The 19,374-nt window shown below is 43.1% G+C and overlaps 1 protein-coding gene across 1 annotated transcript in view; it reads right to left on the bottom strand.

Moving 5' to 3' along the window:
- Positions 1-19,374, bottom strand: part of LOC148137455 (uncharacterized) — a 69,351-nt gene that overhangs the window by 5,957 nt on the left and 44,020 nt on the right. The window contains exons 11-15 of the mRNA XM_087982385.1: positions 10,881-11,054; positions 8,976-9,084; positions 6,718-6,866; positions 4,400-4,505; positions 512-610 (exon numbers count right to left, since the gene is read on the bottom strand). Of these exons, the coding sequence (XP_087838511.1) occupies positions 512-610; positions 4,400-4,505; positions 6,718-6,866; positions 8,976-9,084; positions 10,881-11,054 (637 nt within the window). The remainder of the gene's footprint in view (positions 1-511; positions 611-4,399; positions 4,506-6,717; positions 6,867-8,975; positions 9,085-10,880; positions 11,055-19,374) is intronic.

Raw genomic sequence — 19,374 nt, 5'->3', positions numbered from 1 at the left:
AACTGCAAGCATTCATGTAGAACTCTGAGCTCAAAAACTGCATGAATCGATGTAAAACTCCGTTATCTCACTTTTTAGATTAGAATCAATCTAAACATCATGGCATAGACAGAGAACACAGGGGGCCAACACCTTCAACATATTGTCTAGCTATCACCATTATTAACAGCTAACCTGAGAATGCAACCTTTTAAAAAAAGGTTTTGTGATTTACACATGAAATAAGTGAAACTATCATGGTATTCTAACAGATGAAAGGCTTAACAGACAATCAATTTTTCAATGTATAATTTCAGTTACGTCACAGTGTAAATTTTTTGTTATAAATTCTGCGTGTTAGGATTGAGCCCTCCACTACCACCTGATGAAACGCTCCGAAAGCTAGTGTGCTTCCAATTAAACCTGTTGGACTATAACCTGGTGTTGTGTGATTTTTAACTTTATTCACCCAGTCCAACACCGGCATCTCCAAATCATGACTTCATTATGAAGACTCTCATGGTATGTTTACCCTTTCTGCCAGTCTAGCCAGAGCTTGCTGGTAAACAGTGATCTCCTCTGTAGTCAGAGTGTTCAGAGTCCAATCTGGTGGTGGCTTGTACTGCGTTACCTAGAGGACGGAAACATCAGTGATTAAACAGCGCAAATATTTGCCTGAAACTCTCGTTAGTTTAGCACCTGCATTTCAAGACAATGACAATGGCAAGAAAATCCCAACAAGTGACAATAGATCCCTAATATAGGAAAATCAGTCAGATAACAAACATATAAACAGTATTGGTGGCTCTTGTGGTGCAATGGTATCCCCTAGTTAGAAGACCCTTGTTTAAGTCCCACCTGCTCCCCAGACGTGTGCCAATAACATTTTTGGACAAGTTAATTAATCATGTATATATATCAAAAAACTGCCCTCCCATTGTCAAATTCAAACTTCTTGCACATAATTTATCTTTCATTGAATGATTTTAATGAAAAGAATCTTTAAGAAAATATATAGAATACTAAAAACTTGCAGCACAAGAGAGGCTATTTATACCATCAGGTTTGTGCTAGATCTTTAAAAGAGCTTTTCTACTTAGTCCCACATGTCCCTGCTTTTTGTCCATAACTCTGCACCTTCCTCATTCTTAAATATGTGATGACTCCTTCTTAAAATCATTTATAGATTCAACTTATACCATGGCATATTCCAGACTTCAACATAGAGTCATAGAGATGTATAGCATGGAAATAGGCCTTTCAGTCCAACTCTTCCATGCCAACAGATATCCAAATTAATCTAATCCCATTTCCCAGCATTTGGTCCATATTCCTCTAAACCCTTCCTATTCATATATCCATCCAGATGCCGTTTAAATGTTGTAGTTGTACCAGCCTCCTCCACTTCCTCTGGCAGCTCATTCCATACACGCACCACCCTCTGTGTGAAAAAATTGCCCCTTAGGTCCCTTTTAAATCTTTTCTTTCTCACCTTAAACCTATGTCCTCTGTTTCCCCTATCGTGGGGAAAAGACCTTATCTATTCACCCTATCCATGCCCCTCATGATTTTATAAACGTCTGTAAGGTCACCCCTCAGCCTCTGACACTCCAGAGAATACAGCCTATTCAGCTTCTCCCTATACTTCAAACCCTTCAATCTTGGCAACATCCTTGTAAATAATTTTTGAACCCTTTCAAGTTTCACAACATTTTTCCTATAGAAGGAAGACCAGAATTGAATGCAGTATTCCAAAAGTGGCCTAACCAATGTCCTGTACAGCCACAACATGACCTCCCAACCCCTATATTCAATGCACTGAGCAATAAAGGCAAGCATACCAAACTCCTTCTTCGCTATCCTCTCTACCTGCGACTCCACTTTCAAGGAGCTTTGAACCTGCACTCCAAGGTCTCTTTGTTCAGCAGCACTCCCCGGGACCTTAACATTAAGTGTATAAGTCCTGCCCTAATTTGCCTTTCCAAAATGTAGCACCTCACATTTATCTAAACTCCATCTGCCCCCCCATTGGCCCATCTGATCTAGATCCCATTGTATTTGAGGTAACCAGCTTCCCTGTCCGCTACACCTCCAATTTTGGCGCCATACTAACCATACCTCCTATATTCATATCCAATTTTTTAATATAAATGCCAAGAAGCAATGGAACTAGCATCGATCCTTGTGGCACCCCACTGGTCACATGCTTCAGTCTGAAAAGCAACCCTCTGTCTTCTACCTTCGTACCAGTTCTGAATCCAAATGGTTAGTTCTCCCTATATTACATGTGATCTAATCTTGCTAACCATTCTACCATCTCTCCTTTACTCACCTGAAGATTTGCCAATGGTCTTGAATCTTTGGCCTTTGATTACTGATCTGCTCAATGGTGGGGATAGCGAGATGGGCCTTTTTCTCACTGTTTACTCTATGAAATCTTTTCCCGACTCAGGTTGCCCCTTAACCTTCCAAGCAGAACATTTGTATTTTCTCAAATCTCTTCCCACAACTGAGTCACACTTCTTTTCTGCATGATATTGTGCTCTAGCCATGACCTCTGTCTCCTGATGAACAATAGCGTCCTTAATATGCTCAATACGTTTGCTCAGCTGACCTCTTACACTGGGCATGTCTAAAATCCCTGTTACTTTCAACACCTCCAGCCCCAAAACCCTCTGAGATATGTGTCCTCATCTAATTCAGGCCTCTAGAGCATCCCTGAGTTTAAAATTGCTCTATCTTTGGTGGCCGTGCCTTCAGTTACACCTCTGTCTCTCCACTTCACTCTCCTCAAAGACGCTCCTTAAAATGCAACAACCAATCTGACTACAGCAACTATGGGGCGATCAGGGATAGCAATAAATGTTGGCCTAGCCGGCAACATCCACATCCCGTGATTGAATAAAATGGTTTTAAAAAGTTCCTTCAAACAAGATCAATGTAATGACCGGATAATTTGTTTTAGTTTATTAGCCTGGAGCTGGAGAGATTTGCCCTGCCTTTCTTTCAAACAGTAACATGAGATCTTTTACGTTTACTCAAGAAGCCCAACAGAGGCTTGGTTTAAATCCCCATCTGAAAGTTGGCAGCATTCTCTCAGTACTGCACTCACATCCCAGGGGGAGTGGAGGTGGCTCGTACCCACAAATGTCTGACTTACAGCCAAGAGTGCTCCAAACAGAACCTGCAGCTGAACCCCAGAATAGGAATGAGATTCCGGCCTTGCATTAAGCTAATAGAGTGAGCTGGGGTGATCTCTGGAAGAGCTCGTCACATTCTCCTTTGAACTGGAGTCAGTTTGAGCTCTTAACAGTTCAGATCAGTTTTAGCTGATTGCTCCTAAGACCTCCTTCCAAAGGAGGACATTGGACAGAGCACACACACACAAAACATATATCATCACATGTAGAGACACACATGCAGCCACAAGACCAGTGAGAACCACAGCTGATAGTCCCTTCTGCAACAGAAGGGTTAAATGCTGCACTCAGCAAAATGAGCTCAGCCCCTGAGAATCCATGACTACAGTTAAACTCAGATCAATCAACTTCCAAGAAAAGAATCTAGTGGCAAGATACCCTCTGAGAACTTTACACATTGAATAAAAAATGGTTTTAGATTTCGAATGGGAATTGTGAGTGGAGTAAATCTGTGGGTTTGAAAATTGCGGAGTTTTGTCTGAGATCTAACATTTTTCTTGAGATCTAGCATCTTGTGCACCAGTTACTGAAAGTAAGTGCAGCAATTAGTATTTTGGCCTTTGTGGTGAAAGGATTTGAGTACAGGAGCAGGACTGTCTTGATGCAATTGTACAAGGCCTTGATGAGACCACACCTGGAATATTGTGCACAGTTTTCATTGCCTTACCTGAGAAGGGATGTTCTGACTAAGGAGGGAGTACAGCAAAGATTTACCAGACTGATTTCTGAATACAAAATAGATTGGTTTGGACTTTCTTTACTGGAGTTTAGAAGAATGAAGGGGGAGCTCTTTGAAATACATAAAATGCTTCCTGGCCTAGACAGGGCAAATGCAGGAAGAATATCCCCAATAACCAGGGAGTCCAGAAGCAGGGGTCACAGTTTAAGGACATGGAATAGACTGTTTGGGAATGAGATTAGGAGAAATGTCTTCGCCCAGAGACTGGTAAACCTATGGATTTCTCCACCGCAGAAAGTGATTGAGGGCAAACCCATTGAATGTTTTCACGAAGGGGTTAGATATAGTTCTTATGGCTAAAGGAACGAAAGGGTTTGGGGCAAAAGTGGAAACAAATGACTGAGTTGGATGATCAGTCATGGTCACATTGAATGGTGGAGCTGGCTCAAAGGGCTGAATGGTCCACTCCAGCTCCAATCTTCAAGATTTCTATCCCCTCTAAGAGACAGAAACCAATATTTATTAAGGTCACTGAGCATACCTCTGCTTGAGGAAACTTCTCAAGATGATCGAGTGTAAAAATAGATTCAATTTCAGCGATGAATAGCTTATAATCAATGTAGCCTGGCCTCTCACATGATTCGAAACTGCAGAACAAAACAATGCGCAGAGTGTGAATTGAAAGATTATACAAAAATCCCATTAATGCTGAAACAACATTGCAACCGTTTCCCTCATTTTAATCAATCACCATCGAGGTTGCAATGTTTCTAATATTTGGTAGTACAGGGCAATGCTGACAATAATTGACAGTGAAGTGGCTAACAAGAGGAAGTTAGAGGGGTTTTGGTTCTGCGAGGGGATTTACTCAGGTGCTCCTTGCAGTATGGCTTTGAGGCTGCCAAATTGCTGAGGGGGTGGGGCTCGTGGGTGAATTGCTGAGGAGGGGATTTGTGATGAGGCTGGCATTCATTGGCAGACATGGGTCAGGGAGAGGAGGGATGGTTAAAGATTGGCTGCTGTGAGAGGGACCAGGGAATAACACACCTAGACAACAAGAGCTAATCTGTGTCCATGGTGATCAAGGCCCTCTGCTGTTCAATACCCTTTAACATGAACAAGATGATTTAACAGCTGAGTGAGAAACTCCAACCCAGAATCCGGAGCAGACTTCCTTTAGGCAGTTGGAATTTCCCTCAAGTTAGCATTTTCCTGAAACTGCGAAACCATCCGGGCCTCAGATGTACTTACTTACCTCTGTATGCCAGCCTAGGGGGTTGAGAGAATTGTACAGGTTTCAAGGAAGTCTCTATCTCATAAACCAGGCCAAGGCTACACAGGAAGGTAACCTTTCAGCTTGGAATCTAAAAGTGGAGGACCTTTAGTATAAGCATGAACCATGGCCCACATTCCACAGGCCTGAGCTGCAAGGTCCAGGATCAACGTTGTCACTCTACAAGAAACCAGAATAGCTGATGCAAACTTTAATTACATATTCTACTGGCATGGAGAGAGCATTGAAGACTATTGTGAATGTATTGTGGACCAAAAAGAGTGAGTGACTATGACAGGGATGTGCAGGACCATGCACAAACAAACCCTGGGTGAGATGTAGCAATGAAGATTTGGCTTTGACTCGGTAAGTTCAGACTTGGCTTTAAACTCAGTCGGGCTGCTGTTGCAATGTGTAGACAGTCAATGGACATTTCAATGAGTTTGTGTCAATAGATTTGAAGCTGGAACAGCACAGCAAGTCAGAGAGCATCTGAGGAGCAGGAAGATCTTCATTAGACTCATAATTCCAGATATTTAATGAATTCAAATTTCACCATCTGCTATGGCAGGATTCAAACCCAGGTCTCCTGAACATTATCTGGGTCTCTGGATTAACAATCCAGCAATAATACCACTAGGCCATTGCCTCCCCCTTACAGCCTAATGGCCTCAATATCGACTTCACTAGCTTCAAAATCCCTCCTCCCCCAGCCTTATCCCTTGTCTAGCCCCACCCCTCCTGCTCACCTCCCTGACCTGACCTAACCTGTCCATCTTCCTACTCACCTATCCGTTCCACCCTTTCCACTGATCAATCACAATAACCCCCTACCTGCATCCACCTATCACCATCCCACCTACCCTTCCCCCAGCCCCATCCCCCCTCCTTCTATATACTTCTGGGCTCCCTTCCCCTCCCCGGTCCTGACGAAGGGTTTTGGCTCAAAACATTGACTTCCTTGCTGTTCGGATGCTCTCTGACCTGTTGTGCTCTTCCAGCTTCACATCTATGGACTCTGATTTCCAGCATCTACAGTCCTTACTGTCCCCTTTCAATGAGTTTGTGTGTAGCGACCTGCAATTACTTCCAGCTTCAAGTTTCCCTTGGAAACAGTTCCCAAAGCTACTGAAAGCATGGCATCATTTTAGGTGCTATATTTGATTGCAGCCCAGTTCAGGTCTACAGTTGTTCTAGTTGGGAGAAAGTATAGAGAACTTGCAATCAGGCATTAACTGTTCAATTTACTTTACTCAAGAGGAGACTGTCTCAAAATGGCTGAAGAAATGCAATGTTATAAAAATCGTGACCGGAGCTATTGCATTTGGGATCAAAAGAACATGAAGTTGAATTTATCGAATCTTTAAAGGAGTAAAACATAACCAGACGCTCCACAAAACTTGCTACCCAAGGTGACATTAAATTAAAAGCCCGGTCCAACAGTTTGACTTTATGGAATGCTTTAGATGAGAAAGAACTGGGGATGCTTAGGGTGGGAATTCAAAGGGGGATGTGTTTAACAATGTCAAGTTGAAGCCTCGTTTCTTTAAGCAAAAAATGTACCAAAATCTGCCGAGTTAACTCACGCTTTCTCAAGTATCTCCATCTCTGAAGGTTGTAGCTCAAACCCATCCACGTCAAGGGCTCTCCTGAAGTTACTCTTCGAAATACGCCCACAATTCAGTTTGTCAAAATCCTTCATATGGTCTCCGATCTTCACTGGCTTTCTGTATGTCTGAACCAATACAACAGGGATAAGAAGCAACCTATAACAAGCAACAGCTGTCTGTTTCATACCTCACACATCTCAACTACAAACATTTAACCATGCAATCGTTTCACTAGAGACCTCTTCATATTCCACTTACCTTCTGAAGTGGATTTTGATAGAGATGGGTCCATTTGGACTTGAGGAAGTCATTATAAAGCCGACATGATATCTGCCACCTCTTCATACTGAATTCAATACCAACGTCCCAAGCCTATTAAATCTTGAGATTAACTATTCTGGATTTTAGAATAGAGTTTTTTTTTTAGGTGTTGCACAAAGTAGGGCTGTATTCTCGAGTTTAGAAAAGTCAGAGGTGACATAATTGAAATATATCAGATCCTGAGGAGCCTTGACCGATTGAATGTCAAAAAGATGCTCCCTCTTATGGGAGAATCTAGAACTAGGGGCTATATTTTAAAAATAAGACATCAATTTAATACAGAAATGGGGAGAAAAAAATCTTTCAGGGTTTTGAGTTTTTGGAATTCCCTTCCTCAAAAGACAGTGGATGCAGAATCTTTAAATGTATTTAAGGCAGAGGTAGATAGATTACCAAGGGGATGAAAGATGATCAGGGTTTGGAGATGCCGGTGTTGGACTGAGGTGACAACCACCTGATGAAGGAGCAGCATTCCGAAAGCTAGTGCTTCCAATTAAACATTAAGGATTATCAGGATTTTGCAGAAATATAGAGTTCAGATCAAAATCAGACCAGCCATGATCTCATTGAAAGTTGGAGCAGTTTCAAGGGCCGAGTGGCCTACTCTTGTTCCTTGTTCGCATGGGAATAAATAGTTGGTCAAGATGGGACAAATCAAATGGACATAACTTTGAGCCCACTGCTTCATTCTGTCAACATTCATGTTCTGCTTTCCTGGAATCATCTTTCCTGGGGCAGATATCCTTGAGGCTCAAGGACACCTCAATACCTTATGTATCAGGCTGGACAGTGTCAGTGAGCTGATTGGTCAGTACAGCTTTTACTTTAATGCTTGACTGATCCTCAAAGCCTGACAATGGGTAGCAAGTTGGTACTCAGACCAAAAGCACAACCTGTTCCATGAGGTATTGTGCATCATTTTATGCTGTTAGTGCAAAAATATGAGTGCCAATTCAGCAGAATTGTTGTAGGAATGGCTTTGATGCTGTTTTCATCACCTGCGCTGTTGTTTCCGTAACTTTGCACAATTCTCTTGGAGAATAGTGATATGTGGTGAGAGAATTCAGTTTTTTCATGGGATGGGGGTGGATACTGGTTAGGCCAGATGTCACCCATCCCTAATTGTCCTTAAAATGAGAAGCCTTCTTGAACAGCTCTAGTCTATGTGGTACAGGTAGGATCACCCACAAAGCTGTTCAGATTTCCACCCAGAGACAAGGAGGGATTGTTCCAAGTCGGGGTGATGTGATGCTTGATGGGGAGTTTGCAGGAAGTAGTGTTCCCAGCCATCTGATGTCCTCTAGATGGTAGACGTCAGATGTTTGAAAGGTACCATTGATGGAATCTTTGGGAGTTGCAGCAGCTGCAGATGGTGCACATTACTGCATTTCTTTGGCATCTTTAGCATTGATGGTGACATTTTGGACCAAAAGATTGCGTAGGAGCTAGATTTTAAGGAGCATTGTTAGGTTGGAGGGTTATAAAGGCCTTAAAGGAAGGAATTACAGAACATTGGGCCAGAGAGTTGAGAACAAGGTCACTAATGTGGGATGAATATAAGAGGAGAGTGCAACAGGCCAGAGCTCTCAGTGGTGTTGTGGGGCTGGAAGAGATGACACACATTGATCGGGATAGCACCATGGGGAGGGATTTGAGAGCAAGAATGAGAATTTTAGAATCAAGAAACTGCCAGACTAGAGTCAGAATAGATGAACAAGAACAAATTGACTGAGTCTTGTTGCAAACTGGGATATGGGAAGCAACGTTTTGGACGACCTCCGGTGTACAGAGAGTGCAATGTTAGAGGCTGGTCAGGAGTGACATGTCCAGTATGGGGCCAGTGGTATGATACAGGTATCAGAATTTTGTGTTGTAAGTGAATACATCAGACAGACCATGCAAAATGACGTCACCTTAGTTTTAATCTTTCCTAAGATGGACTTAATGTCAGATAAGGCTCCCTGTTCAAGATTTTTCTTTGACTCATTCAGCTGATGAATCTCATTCATTAGTTTGTTATACCTGTGTAAGAATAAAAGCAGAAGTATCAATAGTGGGGGGTAAAGTCCCGCAAGAGAAACAATTGATGATGGCTCACATAGGGCACAGGAAGAGGTTAACAGAGGCAACCTCAGCTGGCGCAGGAATTGGAGCCATGCTGTTGGTATCACTCTGCAACGCAAACAACTGTCCAGCCAACTGTGCTAATCAATTCTCTGGCAGCAGAAAATGTCCAATCAGCTCATAAAGTGACATAGCCTAACATCCACCCTCCGACTCCCTGAGCCACCATCGCGCACTCTACGTCACAACGCAGCATCCAACATACTTAGCTCAACTCAACAGTGAGAATTGGGGTGACGGTGATGGGGAAGGGGAATGGGCCACAGAGGTTTGTATAGCTTTTTGCAAAGAGTAGAGGAGGGGCATCAACCAGGTGTGGACCAGACTCATTAAGGACCTTCATCTTCACCTTCGATTATCTGTTGTGAGATTGTCCAGAATCTGTCCATGCCACATGAGTTTTCTAGGCCCTCCTTGATCTCACTGCAATGTAAGGGCGACTCAGCCATACCATCCTTCTCCAATGCCACGCCTCCATTGGATGCTGTTGCCTTATCGGAACATGAATAGCAATTGTGTCCCTTGTTCCCCACACCATTCCTGATTGATACAGAAATGGCTCAATTTCAGTCCCATTTGACTTCAACATCCATGAGATTGGCAATGGGAAATAAACTGGGTTCCACCTTCTGATTACTACTCTTTTGCAAAGAGATTGCTAAGCAAGACCAGCATTGGGCTCAGTAATGATGCTTCCCACTGCCTCTCTGCACTGCTGAGTCCCACACATGGGGTAAATTTTAATCATTCCTCTGGGGATATGCAAGGAGATGAGATGGCCCTTAAGGTGGTGAGGGGATGTTGCTTGAAGGGGTGAGAGGTTGGAGTGCCAATCATCTATCCACCAGCATGGCATTTTAAACAGTGGGGATAGTGGTGGATAGATGTCTCACCAGGTGACATTTTACCAGAGGCATGTGGGTGCTCAATCATGTGTAAAACCACCAGGTGAATGTGGACAGCCTCCTAGCAGCTTTAGTGGGCAGACCTCCTGTTCGGGTACTCTTTAGTCCACCCGGGATCCAGACTGGCAATGCCATAATCACATTCTTTCACCAACCCACCCACCTTTTGTGGCATTCCCGTGACCCTGCATCCCCAGACCCCACATCTCCAGACCCCACTTTCCTGTCTGGAATAGCCATCTTTTCTTCCAGGTGAAGTCCCAGCAATGGCCATTTGTGATGGTGCTGCTGAGGTCTAAGCCTTCCTGTTGGCTCATAGATAATTGGGAGGTGGAGATGGTCTCAATGCAACCCACAGCACCATCCCTCCCCTCTAATTCCCCCCACCAGTGCACTATGAGAAAAATTTGCAAACAATGAGGACGTCCACATAATTGTAGTGATGCCCACCACCTCAGAACCCAAAGTAATCCAACTTGAGGAGATGGTAAGGAGGAGTGAAAATAGCTCTCTAGTTGTGAGAGTGGACATTTACTGGAAAAGCGCAGCAGGTCAGGCAGCATCAAGGAACAGGAGAATCGAAGTTTCGGGCATAAGCCCTTCTTCAGGAAGGGTTCCTGAAGAAGGGCTTATGCCCAAAACATCGATTCTCCTGTTCCTTGGATGCTGCCTGACCTGCTGCGCTCTTCCAGCAACACATTTTCAGCTCTGATCTCCAGCATCTGCAGTCCTCACTTTCTCCTCCAGAGAGGACATGTACCCAATTCTGTAACAGCCACCAATACTCACATCTTGTCAGGCTTCTCCTGGGGATCTACCTCTTCCAAGAACCTGACATAGTCGAAGCCCAGCTCATCAGAGAAAACTTTCTCTAGCAGGGCCATCTCCTCCTCAGTTGCAGGAAGATTGAGAATCGCTAGGCATCGTCGAAACTGTGCCCGAAATACGTGGTTATTGTTATATCTAGAAAATTAATAACGATGAGACTTACAGCGTGGAACTCAACCATCTACACTGTGCGCCAAAGATGGGATCGCTCAGAATGTGAATTTACTGGATGTGATTTATTAACCAAAAACAGTCATTACATCAGCCCTGCTGGAGCATGATGGGATAATAATGGCGTAACAATAATATCATTGACTAATAATTCAGAAGGCCCAGCCTAATGGTCCAAGCTCGTGGGTTCATAGCCCATCTCTACAGCTGGTGGAATTTAAATTTGATTAATAAATTTGGCAAGTTTAAAGTTAGTCTGTGTGACCATGAGAAATGCCATCTAAAGTAAAGATCCATCAGGTTCACTCATGTTCTTTTGGGGAAGAAACTGCCACCCTTTCACAGTTTAGCTTAGATGTAACTCCAGACCCACAGCAATGTCAGAGTCATACAGCATGCAAACAGATCTTTCGGTCCAACCAGTCCACACCGACCATAATCCCAAACTAAACTGGCCCCACCTGCCTGCATTTGGTCCCTCCAAACCTTTCCTACTCATCTACTCAGTGTTTTTTAAATGTTGTAACTGTACCCACATCCACCACTTTGTCTCAAAGTTCATTCCACACATGGACCACCCTAATCCTAAAAGAAAATACCCTTTGCATCTTTTTAAAAAAATCTTTCTCCTCTTTCCTTAAAAATATGTCTCCTAATCTTGAAATTCCCCACCCTATGGAAAAGCGACCTTCCATTTACATTACCTATGCCCTTCATGATTGTGTTTGACTCTTAACTGCCTCAGCTCCATAGGAATGATGGATGGGCAATAAATACTGATCACACCCACATCTCAGGGCAAGAGAAAGAAATATTGAACTGGCAATTCCTATTTCTATGTCAGTTTAAAAAAAACTCTTCCATCTCATAACTGCCCCACTCAGCTTCTTAATATGGAATCCACCCCAAGCTTGATTTGGTTGGGAGGATGGGCAACTTTCAATTGTTTTGAGCCCAACACTTCTGCTTAGAAACCAGTTGTCTGCAGGTGTGTAAAATGGGATTGACTGCCTTTTATTCTGTATATAAAGAGTGTGGGAGTGCCAACTGCTACTTGGCATTGGCATGAGCATAACTGTATGAGGAGGCCAGATCTCAGGCAAAGTTTCCATACCCTTGCAGTCTCAGACAACCCTATCAGAACAAAGTCTCCTTTGGAAAAAAGTATTTCCCACAAAGAGGTAGCTTGAAAAGAAGCCTCACCATCAGGAGCCCACTTACAGCAGGCAACACTCGGCTTGTAAGATGGGGATAGAATTCACACAGACAGCAGTCAGTCAAAGGTTCAATCTTGGAAGTTCTCAGGATTTCTTAAGGTCCTTCACTGCTGTTGGAGTGGAATCACTGTTGTAATGCAAGAAATGTTGCAGCCAATTTGCTCACAGCAAGTTCCCACAAATGGCAGTGAAATAATGACCTGGCCATCTGAGTATTAGCAATAGTAAACACACGATGCTGGAGAAATTCAGCAGGTCGAGTAGCATCTGTGGAGAGAGAGAGAGAAACAGAGTTGACATTTCAAATGTGTTCTGTTCTGAAGAACAACAGGGGAATGTGATGGTTCAAATCCTACCTTGGCAAATGGTGAAATTTGAAAGCAATAGAAGTTTGGAATTAAGAGTCTAATGATAATTGTATGTCAATTGTCATGAAAAACCCATCTGGTTTGTTAATGCCCTTTAGAGAAGGAATTATTATACTTATGATGAAGGCATTTGGTATGCTTTCCTTTATTGGTCAGAGTATTGAGTACAGGATTTGGGAGGTCATATTGCAGCTGTACAGGACATTAGTTAGGCCGCTGTTGCAACATATTGCAACATATTGCAAGTATCGGAAAGATGTTGTGAAACTTGAAAGGGTTCAGAAAAGATTTACAAGGATGTTGCCAGGGTTGGAGGATTTGAGCTATAGGGAGAGGCTGAATAGGCTATGGCTATTTTCCCTGGAGTATCGGAGACTAAGGGGTGACCTTATAGAGGTTTATAAAATCATGAGGGGCACGGATAGGATAAATAGACAAAATCTTTTCCCTGGGGTGGGGGAGTCCAGAACTAGAGGGCATAGGTTTAGGGTGAGAGGGGAAAGATATAAAAGAGACCTAAGGGGCAACTTTTTCATGCAGAAGGTGGTACATGTATGGAATGAGCTGCCAGAGGAGGTGATAGAGGCTATTACAATTGCAACATTTAAAAGGCATTTGGATGGGTATATGAATAGGAAGGATTTGGAGGGATATGGGCCAAGTGCTGGCAGGTGGGACTAGATTGGGTTGGAATATCTGGTCGGCATGGACAAATTGGACTGAAGGGTCTGCTTCCATGCTGTACATCTCTATGACTCTATGACCTGGTCCGGCTTACATATGACTCCAATGTGGTTGACTGTTAACTACCCTCGGGGCAATTAGGGATGAGCAATAAATGCTGGCCTAACTAGTGACATCCTCATACTATGAATGTTTTTTGTCCAGAGATATATTGGACTCTAAACATTAACTCTGTTTCTCTCCCCTACATGCTGCTAGACCTGCTGAGTTTCTCCAGCATTCTCAGATTTTCAGTATTTTGCTTTTATTTGAATGGTTTTTTAATGATATTGGTTTGAGGCCAAATATTTGACCAGAGGCGATGGAGAACTCCCATCCTTCTTTGAACTCAAGTATGCTGCGGATTCTTTATGTCACCTGAGACAGCATATTGAGGCTCAACTTCACAAACTAGGCCTCTTACCATCCAGCACACCCTCAGGACAGCACTGAGGTGTCAGTGAAGATTTTGGGCTCCAGTCCTTGGAAGCAAACCTCTGAAAGAGAACCGAGAGTACAACTTGCCTGTGCTCAGCAAGTACTGGGAAAACTGAAAAAGGATCATGTATCGGTGTGTCATGTGGGAGGGGAAATGGGAGCATAAACATCTGAAGGGGCGTTCTCCCAGAAATTACATCCTGTTAAACATTTGTACTTGAGTGAATGAGCTAAGAAGCATCAAAATTATCTGGAATCAGGGTGATACAAGGCAAGAGCCATTACAATATTTAATATTTATTTACATGAAAATGCCACAGCATATAAGATCAGGGACCAAAAACTGAGTGATGGGATTAGAGTAGATAAGGATGACAGGCATAGAGACTCTCAGAGCTGTCAGATCTTGATTCACACGATGGGCTGAATGGTCTCTTTCCATGCTGTTATTCTCCATGAGTCTATGGAATATTTGATTTCCCCAATCTGTGTGGAGGGGTCCCTTTGCCAAGAATCATCCCATTGTGTAGCTTACCATCTGCAAATGATGCCATTTTGTGCCACTTGGACATTGTTGTCAGTACTCACTTCAGTGAGGGTAGAGATAATCATTGATCATCAGCTCAGCAGAGAAAGCCAGCATGGATCTCTAAAAGGTAGATCCTGGCTGCTGAGCTTGATTGAGGAAGTGACTGAAATAATAGACAGTGGAATACCTCTCGATGCTACTCCAACAGATGACCTTGGATAGAACCCCTCCAAGTGACTGCCAGCTAAAGTAGAAGCTCATTAAACTAAAGGCAAATTATCAATCTGTTTCAGTAATATGCTGACTGACAACAGACAGAGAGTTGAGAGAATAGTTTTGAGTTAATCCCTGCCATCCCCTTCACTGTTTGATCACACAGCATTGCCCTCTGAGAAGGAAAATGCTTGTCACTGACCACTTGGGTGTTTCCTTTCTTACTGGTGGTGGAAATTGAATAAAGATCGGTACACTGTTGTCTTTCACTGTGTCTCACACCTGCACACACAGACAACATGGATGCTGGGGAAAATATAAGCACTACTGCAGTTAGGCAGTAGAGCGGGGGTAAAGAAGAAGGAAGGGGGGAATGTAGAGACAATAGGCACTCTAATTGACTGGATGAGGGATCAATGATATCTGACAAGGATCTGTGTTAGAGATTTGACTATTCACCACATTTATCAACAATGCGGAGGGTGGGATGGAAAGCCTTATAGCCAATGTTGCTGCTGACACAAATATACCCTTTTGTGGGGAAGCTTAAAATTGCAAGAGTGTTAATAATAGATGAAGTGAGTAGGCAAAACTGTCCAAAACAGATTTTGATCTGAGCAAATGTAAGGCCATCCACCTCTGTCTGGATGTATCACTACCTGGTATGACAACTGTACCATTCAAGGTCGGAGACGGTTACAGAGAGTGGTGAACTCGGCCCGGACAATCACAAAAGCCAACCTCCCATCTATAGAACCCATCTACTAGGCTCGCTGTCAAGGAAAGGCTGCCAGCACTCTCAAAGAATGGCAATGCTTTTCTACAATCTCTACCATTGGAGAAAAGGTACAGAAGCCTGAACATACGCACCAGCCAGTTTCTATCCTACTGTTGTTAGAATACCGAATGGTCTCACAAACTCTTAGCATTCATTTGTACCTGTGTTTTTGTTTTGCCGCTGTTTACCTATTATTTACTATCTGTGCAATTTAATTATGTGATCTGCCTGTATTGCTCGCAAGACAAAGCTTTTCACAATATCACGTGACAATAAATTCAATTCAGTTCACTTTGGACTGAGGAAGTATGGAACAATTTAAATGGAGAAAGTTCGGAAGCAATGGAGGTCCAAAGAGACCTTGGAGTCTCTTTGATCAGAAAATATGGGAAGTATTCAAAAATGCCAATGAAATGCTGACCATTTTATCTTAGGGAGCATAATACAATGAGGTAGAAGTTACTGTATAGCTCCATAAACGTTTGGTCAGCCTAGAACTGGAGTACAGTGAGAAGTTCTAGCATTCAGGGATGTTGGCATCTCTGGCAAAAACATCTTTTATTTCCCATCTCTAACTACCAATGAGAAGCTGATGGTGAGCTGCTTCTTTGAACAATATTTGTTGCAGGTGCAGTCAAGGTGATGGTATCGAGGGAGTTCCGGGATTTTGACCCAATGACACTGAAGGAACAGCGATATATTTCCAAGGCAGGACAATGAATGCCTTGGAGGGGAACTTGCAGGGAGTGGTGTTCCCATGCATCTGCTGCCCTTGTCTTTCTAGATGGAAGTGGTTGTGGGTTTGGAAGGTGCCGTCTAAGGATCTTGGTGGATTTCTGCAGTGCATCTTGTAGATAAAAATGTTGCTACTGAGTGCTGCTGGTGGAAGGATTGAGTGCTTGTGGATGTGGTGTCAATTATTTGGACATGGACTGCTTCAGCATCTGGGACTTTGATGTTGTGGCCATGAGACATGGATTGAGTATGAACAGGAATGGTTGTTGCAGGTTCTGGGATGTAGATGTTTCAATAAGAACAGAGAAGATGGTAAAAGAGGGGGAGGTGTGGCATTGTTAGTCAAGGATTATGGTGGCAGAAAGGATGTTTGAGGACTTGTCTACTGAGATAGTATGGGCTGAGGTTAGAAACAAGAAAGGAGAGGTCACCCTTTTGGGAGTTTTCTATAGGCCTCTGAATAGTTCCAGTGATGTAGAGGAAAAGATAGCAAAGATGGTTCTGGATAGAAGCGAGAGGAACATGGTTGTTATAGGGGCTTTAACTTTCCAAATATTGACTGGATATACTATAGTTCGAATACTTTAGATGGGTCAGTTTTTGTCCAATGTGTGCAGGAGGGTTTCCTGACACAGTATGCAGACAGGCCAACAAGGGGCGAGGCCAAATTGGATTTGGTACTGGGTAATAAACCTGGCCAGGTGTTAGATTTGAGGTAGGTAAGCACTTTGATGATAGTGACCACAATTTGGTTAGGTTTATTTTAGTGATGGAAAGGGATTGGTATATACTGCAGGGCAAGAGTTATAGCTGGGAGAAAGGCAATTATAATGCAATTAGGCAAGATGTAGGATGCAGAGGATGGGGAAGGAAACTGCAGGGGTTGGGCACAATTGAACTGTGAAGCTTATTCATGGCACAGCTATTGCAGGTCCTTGATAAGTATGTACCTGTCAGGCAGGGAGGAAGTAGTCGAACGAGGGAGCTGTGGTTTACCAAAGACGATGAATATCTTGTCAAGAGGAAAAAGAAGGCTTATGTTAGGATGAGATGTGAAGGCTCAGTTAGGGGGCTTGAGAGTTACAAGTTAGCCAGGAAAGACCGAAAGGGAGGGCCAGGAGGGGCATGAGAAGTTGTTGGCAGATGGAATCAAGGAAAACCCTAAAGCTTTCTAATAGTATATCAGAAATAAAAGAATGACTAGAGTAAGATTAGGGCCAACCAAGGATAGCAATGGAAAGATGTGCGTGCAGTCCAAGGAGATAGGAGAAATGCTGAATGAATATTTTTTGTCAGTATTCACACTGGAAAAAGACAATGTTGTTGAAGAGAACAGGCAACTAGACCAGACGGGATTGAGGTTCACAAAGAAGAAGTGTTAGCGATTCCACAAAGTGTGAAAATAGATAAGTCCCCTGGGCCGGATGGGATTTATCCTAGGATTTTATGGGAAACTAGGGAGGAGATTGTAGAGCTTTTGGCTTTGATCTTTATGTCATCATTGTCTACAGGAATAATGCCAGAAAACTGGAGGATAGCAAATGTTGTCCCCTTGTACAAGAAGGGGAGTAGAGACAACCCTGGTAATTAGAGACCAGTGAGCCTTACTTCGGTTGTGGGTAAAGTATTGGAAAGGGTAATAAGAGATAGGATTTATAATCATCTAGAAAGGAATGCGTTTATTAGGGATAGTCAACATGGTTTTGTGAAGGATAGGTCATGCTTCACAAACCTTATTGAGTTCTTTGAGAAGGAGACCAACCAGGTGGATGAGGGTAAAGCGGTTTATGTGGTGTATATGGATATCTATAAAGCATTTGATAAAGTTCCCCTCAGTAGAATATTGCTCAAAATATGGAGGCTTGGGATTGAGGATGATTTAGCCTTTTGGATCAAAAGTTGGCTAGCTGAAGGAAGACAGAGGGCAGTGGTTGATGGTAAATGTTCATCCTGGAATTCAGTTACTACTGGTGTACCGCAAGGATCTGTTTTGGGGCTATTGCTGTTTGTCATTTTTATAAATGACCTGGATGAGGGTGTAGATGGATGGGTTAGTAAATTTGTAGATGACACTAAAGGCGGTAGAGTTGTGGATAGTGCCGAAGGATTGCAGGTTAGTTAGATAAGCTGCAGAGCTGGGCTGAGAGGTGGCAAATGGAATTTAATGTGGAAAAGTTTGAGTTGATTCACTTTGGAAGGAGTAACAGGAATAAAGAGTAATGGGCTAATGGTAACATTCTGAATTCCAGGATGAACATTTACCATCAACCACTGCCCTCTGTCTTCCTTCAGCTAGCCAACCTTTGATCCAAAAGGCTAAATCATCCTCAATCCCACGCCTCCATATTTTGTGCAATATTCTACTGAGGGGAACTTTATCAAATGCTTTATAGATATCCATATTCACCACATAAACCGCTTTACCCTCATCCACCTGGTTGGTCACCTTCTCAAAGAACTCAATAAGGTTTGTGAAGCATGACCTATCCTTCACAAAACCATGTTGACTTGGCAGTGTAGATAAGCAGAGAGATCTCGGTATCCATGTGCATAGATCCCTGAAATTTGCCACCCAGGTTGATCGGGTTGTTAAGAAAACGTACGGTGTATTAGCTTTTATTGGTAGAGAGATCAAGTTTTGCAGCCATGAAGTCATGTTGCAGCTGTACAAAACACTGGTGCCGCTGCACTTGGAGTATTGCGTAGAGTTCTGGTCACTGGATTATAGGAAGGATGTGGAAGCTTTGGAAATGGTGCAGAAGAGATTTACTAGGATGTTGCCTGGCATGGAGGGAAGGTCTTACAAGGAAAGGCTGAGGGACTTGAGGCTATTTCTGTTAGAAAGAAGAAGGTTGAGAGATGACTTAATTGAGACATATAAGATAATCAGAAGGTTAGATACGGTGGAGAGTGAGAATCTTTTTCCTCTGATGGTGATGGCTAGCACAAGGGGACATAGCTTTAAATTGAGGGGTGATACATATAGGACAGATGTCAGAGGTAATTTCTTTACTCAGAGAGTAGTAGGGATGTGGAAAGCCCTGCCTGCAACAGTAGTAGACTCGCCAACTCTAAGGTCATTGGACAAACATATGGATGAGAATGAAATAATGTAAGTTAGATGGTCTTCAGATTGGTTCCACAGGTTGGTGCAAAATCGAGGGCTTAAGGGCTTGTACTGCATTGTAATGTTCTATGAATGATGCTGACCACTGTGCAGTTATCAGTGAACATGCCCACTTCTGACCTTAAGATGGACAGAAGGTCATGGATGAAGCAGCTG

The sequence above is a fragment of the Chiloscyllium plagiosum genome, unplaced genomic scaffold (assembly GCF_037043375.1).
Source record: "Chiloscyllium plagiosum isolate Xiang-an unplaced genomic scaffold, Cpla_swu_hap1 HiC_scaffold_43, whole genome shotgun sequence".
NCBI classification, from domain to species: Eukaryota; Metazoa; Chordata; class Chondrichthyes; order Orectolobiformes; family Hemiscylliidae; genus Chiloscyllium; species Chiloscyllium plagiosum.
Note: the sequence above shows the minus strand (reverse complement) of the source record. Positions and strands in the feature narration are given on the sequence as shown.